Raw genomic sequence first — 5,087 nt, 5'->3', positions numbered from 1 at the left:
TCCCCTGGTATCCATTTCTCTCAGTGGCAGAAGAAAAGAGAGTTAGTGAAGTCCTCTCTCTAGAGAAAAACACTCATTTCAGTGTTTTTTTTTCCTTGAATTTGTCTCCAAACCAAGACAGCGTATTTTCCAAATAATATTATACATAGTACATCTTCTTAATTCATTTGTGTCGGGAGCTGGGTGAGGAAGGGTGAGTGAGATGCCGCTGTAGCTCTGAGCTGCACAGCACTCTGGAGAAGTTACTGCAGGTACTGGTGGGGTGTGTGGGGGCCTTGTTGCCAAGTTCCAGGGCAGTGGGCAGCAAAACCTCGTGAAAGAGGTGGACAGGGCTGAACAAGAGGATTCTTTGCAAGACTACAGAGAGAACCAGTGGGCTGAGGCTGCCGAGCCAGAGATGTGCCTGAGGAGCTGCTTGAGCTCCTGTTTAAGCTCATCCTCTGCTGGGGTGGTCCTGGACTGAGCCAGGGCACTGCAAGAGCAGCTTCTGGGCCCCTACACGGTCAGTGCTGCCTGTGCTCTGCCTCTTCTGGTGTGTGTATTGCAGAGGGGGTGTAGCTGATGAGGAGAAGTCTTCGCATGCTGTCCTGGCTTTGTCTCCTGTGTTACACAAACCAGTCACACCCTGTACTGGTCCAGGTGCTGTGAATTTACCTGCAGTAGTTGGAAATGTTCAGGACTCTTTCCTTTGCTGCGTGAGCTGTGTTGTTTGGCAGTGCCTGTGGCCCCCCAGCCTACTCAGCTCATAGGTACCAGGTTTTCCGTGGTCTGCAGCCTCTGCAGCTCCCCAGAGTCCTGTGACTCAGCTGATACATGAACCAAACCCTGCACATTCCTGGCCTCTTCACTCCTGGGCCCCAATGGGCTGTGCCATATATATATATATACATATAGTAATATAGGCTTTAAGTAAAGTGAGGAGAGAACTTGCTTAGCTCCAGACCTGGCTTCTGAGTTCCCATCTTTCAGGAGCATGCCCCATTTGTGGCCTGGCTTCTCCCCTCTGCCTTCTCTTGGGCTTTTCCTTCTGCTTAGACCTCTGTTCCTCATGTTAGCATGAGCTTAATGCCATAGCAGGACAGATTGTTTGGCAACTCCTAGCCACACCACCCTTGTGCCCATAAACTTGTAACTCTCTTAACTGTTGCCTTGTGTAACATCCTATGTAATGCCAGTGCATTTAGTCCAAAAATACATTTATTTAAAGAATTATTATAAATAATCTTTGAAAAATAGGCTCATAGTTTAAAAACAAAAGTGTTTTTTCACTTCCGACTCTTATACTCTTCTTGGAGAACTTGGTGTAATTGCTTGAGGAAATTCTTTAGTGAGGTGATGCTGCCTGCTGCCACAGAACATGGCTTCTGGAATGGGAAAAGAGGCTGTTAGGAAGCTTGCTGGGGCAGGATTGGGTTCTGCAGCCTGGGATGGGCTGCTAACAGTGGTGGGAGAGTAAAACAAAAATGGTGACCGAGGGAGAAGCTTGAGGGCTGTGGGCTGTGCTGGGGGAATTGTGCCTCACCTTGTGCCCTGCTCTGGTCCCCCAGACCAGGCTGAGCAAGTTGTGGTAAATGCCCTCGAGGTACCTGTGGCAGCTCTGGCTCTCCCGAGCAATTGTGGCAGCTTTGCATAAGATCTCCATATTGTTACCTCTCTGGGAAAAAGCACATTACTTTTTAAAAAACTCTTTTGTATGCTCATGGCTTATGAGCAGCAGATTAAAACACAACAAATAATATATTTCTGTTCTAAAGGATAGGTGAAAATTGCAGATTGAGGTGCCAAAGCCTTCATGAAGCTTCCTGGCTCCATCTGTGCGCACCTGATGCTGCTCCCATCCCTTTCCTGGTGAGGAGTAACCAACCCCCGGCAGAAGCTGTGGCAGTGTGGCACAGCAGCGAGCACCCCTGTGCTGGAGCATCGTGCTTCTGCTGCAGGTGTGGATGTGGGACCCTGTGGAGATGCTCCATGCAGGTTCCCTGGGAGTGAAGCCGGTTTGAGCAGGCAGAGGTGCTACAGGAATAACAAAAGTACCTGGGAAAAGTTTGCCTTCATTAGGGGCTTGAGAAGTCCTATAGCAGAGACACATGGAAGATGAGGAGTGAGTTGCTGCTGGCAATAAAAAAAACTATGTGACTTTCTTCCCCGGGGGATGTTCCCAGTGCTGCCTGCTCTTTCTCAGCTTTCACATCAAACAAGTGACCAGCCCATCCCTGTGAGCTGCGCAGCTGTGAGTGTGGGGCTGTGCAGCATCTCAGGCATCTCTTCTCACTATCACAGCTGCTCCCTGTGGCGGAAGGGGTGTGGGGATCCCCTGAGGGGTGCTGAGCTCCAGCCCACCAGGGAAGGCCACTGCATGCCTCAGATGCCACCCAATGTGGCATGAGGTGAGGGCATGGGCTTTCTGTGAAAGCAGGAACTCAGGGGCTGGGGAGCTTGGCTTAGGCAGCAGTTTTCAGAGCCTTATTATTTGCTATTAAATCTTGTGCTAACTGTAGAGCCTTCCCCCAGATAAGGGGCTAAAAAGGGATAGTGTGTCTACCCAGCACTTGAGATGCCATGCAACAGGCATGTGTAGGTGCCTGAGCTGGTGACAGCACTCCAAGGCAAAGGGAGATTTCCTCTCTTCCTTTCTGAAAAGCTGAAACCTCTGTTTGCTGCCCAAGCACAGGTGCCCATCCCTGCCCATCGTCCAGCATTTCCCTGTCCCCAGGGTGGCCAAAAGCCACCAATGCTGCTTTGGCTAGAGGTGGACATGGGGTGTGGGAAGGTGGGGGCACATGTGCAGGGCACCGGGAGTGGTGAGAACCAGCTGAGCAGCCCAACATTTGTGCTGGGGGCTCACAGTGGGCTCCTTGCTCCTCCACAGCACCATACCAGGACATGCAGTCTTCCTGCCTGCCTCCCAGCACCCTATGCTTTCCTCTGGCCCCCTGCATCCTCTCCCAGTACTCATCAGGACTATATGGTTGGGTTTTTTTCTTACCTTATCATCTGCAAAAATATTTGTCACGTTCATTTTGTTACAGGAAACCTTTACCAAGACACAAAGGAAGAGGAGCAATCAGGCTCCAGACAGCACGGATCCATCCTGACACATGCACAGAGAGACACACGTCCATCCACCCGCCAGGCCCTAGGAGCCCTGTGAACCCCATGCTCATCACCTGCCTCTGACTCAGCATTGCTCCCTCCAAGCCTGGTTAAATAGTCTGTCCCTCCCATCAGTGGGTAAAATACCAACCAGCCCTACCTCCATCTGTTGGAGCTGGTCCAACAGCCTGATGCTCTCCTTCAGCATGTTGGTCCGTAGTCTGTGTTTCCATGGAGTGACCACGTCACCCAGGCAGGCTGACAGTGCCAGGAAGGTGAGCAGGACCTGGACCAGGATGCTCATGACCTGCTTTGGCTGGACCCCTTCAGCTCTTAGTCTCTGAATTGTGATCTGTACCTGTGTGTGCTTCTCTGGAGGAAGCACCTCAATTTATTACTGTAAAATTGCTGAACCAGAAGGAAAAACTTATTTTTCCCTTATCTGCACTTTCCAAAGTTGCTCCCAATTAGGAGAGCAGCAGGTCTTTTTTTTGTGCAAGTCAAAATTTTCTTCTGATCTTGCATTATGAAATTTCCACTGTAAGATGACAGTGGCAGGAGTCAGGTCACATACAGTATATAAGGCTGCCTGATTTGGGGATTCTCCATTTCTCCATATCTCAAGGCTTTCTCTACACCGTGAATTGGAAGTAGCTAAACTGGGTAACCCACTCCAATAACAACAGTTTTCTTTTATTTTCCTTTGAGTATCCTGCAAGTTCTTCTGTCGTGTTTCATTTGAATATCTTCAGATCATGTAAAGCATCCTTCATCTGCACACAGATTTCCGTCCCTGAGTTTCCTTAACCTGGAGAGGAACAGAAAGTATGGCAGAGCCATGTGGGGATAAACCTGGGCAGGAGCAGGGCATCACCTCGGGGGATTTATGGAGAGATGGGGCCCCTCCTGGCCAAACAGGATCCCCAAACCAGTGTGGCATTCTGCAGGGTTGTGGGCAGAGATCTGGTGTGGGTAGTCCTGCTGTGTTGATGCTGGGAAACTGGGACTTTGTGGCCCTGTTCCAGCGTTTTGGGGAGCTGGAGGCTGCCCTGTCCATCCTGCCCTGCTTGGGGAACATCAGCTTGAGTTTTCAGGCAATGGGCTCTGCCAGCCCCACAGGAAATGGCACTGAGAAATGCTGAGCTGGGAAACTTTGGAGTTTTGTAATAACTAATAGGGATTTTTCTAACTCAAACAGCAACTTGCCACCAGATAACAACTTGAGAGCACTTGATGAATCCGGGAGTAGCCAGACTGAGAGTAATTTTGTTTGTCTGGGTCTGAGATGCCCCAGATGAAGTTAGGTGAAGTCACTGACTCAGAAAGACCTTTGTGAGGGATCTGCCAGTGGAGAGCTGGGCTGTTTCCTACCTCCCTGTTACGGAGAGCAGATAAGGGAGCATGCTCTCCCTGTGTGACTGCATCCATGGCCTTCAAGGATGGTGGGTCCTCATCAGCATGCCCAGAGCTGTCCCAGTGGTCTGGGATGAGTGGTGGTGGTGGTAGGATTCCTGCTTAAAAGTGGTGCTGGAGAAGGTAGGAGAGAGAGGAGGGTGGATGGAGGTAGTAGCTCCACCCGGCATACACAGGGATTTCCCCAGTGATCATGGTGGAAAGCTCTAAAACTGGAATCAGTGAAGAGAAAATGCTCAAATCACAGAAAAATTTAACCTTTCTCTACTCAGGTTGAATCATGGTGGAAAACTGCATCACTCTGTGATGAGAAAGTCACCAGCTGTGTTGGGTTTGCATGGCAAAGTTTTGATAGTGGGGAGCTACAAGGCGGGGTTCTGTGAGAAAATGCTGGAAGATTTCCCAATGCCTGATGGAGTCAATGCCAGTTGCTCCAAGAGGAACCTACTGCTGGATGAGGCCCAGCACATTGTCAACAATGGCAGTGCCCTGGGGAAAAACCCTACACAATTGCAGAGAAGAGAAGAGAGAAGAGAAGAGAAGAGAAGAGGAGAGGAGAGGAGAGGAGAGGAGAGGAGAGG

At 50.1% G+C, this 5,087-nt stretch overlaps 1 protein-coding gene across 1 annotated transcript; it reads right to left on the bottom strand.

Annotated features, from left to right (window-relative positions):
- Positions 1-1,265: 1,265 nt before the first annotated feature.
- IL4 (interleukin 4) lies at positions 1,266-3,397 on the bottom strand. Its single transcript, XM_048320293.1, has 4 exons — positions 3,254-3,397; positions 2,987-3,034; positions 1,523-1,654; positions 1,266-1,364 (listed from the first exon to the last, which is right to left on the bottom strand). Exons 1-4 carry the CDS (start codon positions 3,395-3,397, stop codon positions 1,266-1,268), a joined length of 423 nt encoding a protein of 140 aa, XP_048176250.1.
- Positions 3,398-5,087: the final 1,690 nt, after the last annotated feature.

This window comes from Corvus hawaiiensis, chromosome 15 (assembly GCF_020740725.1).
Source record: "Corvus hawaiiensis isolate bCorHaw1 chromosome 15, bCorHaw1.pri.cur, whole genome shotgun sequence".
In the NCBI taxonomy this organism is placed as follows: Eukaryota; Metazoa; Chordata; class Aves; order Passeriformes; family Corvidae; genus Corvus; species Corvus hawaiiensis.
The sequence above is the reverse complement of the archived record's forward strand: the minus strand, read 5'-3'. Positions and strand labels throughout refer to the sequence as shown.

Bases quoted from the DNA above. Each gene is read 5' to 3' on its own strand.
- IL4 (XM_048320293.1), bottom strand. From the start codon at position 3,397: ATGAGCATCCTGGTCCAGGTCCTGCTCACCTTCCTGGCACTGTCAGCC. The intron at 3,035-3,253 runs GTAGGGCTGGTT...GTCTTGGTAAAG, and splicing joins ACCAGCTCCAACAGATGGAG to GTTTCCTGTAACAAAATGAA. The intron at 1,365-1,522 runs GTGAGGCACAAT...TTCCCATTCCAG, and splicing joins GGACCAGAGCAGGGCACAAG to AAGCCATGTTCTGTGGCAGC.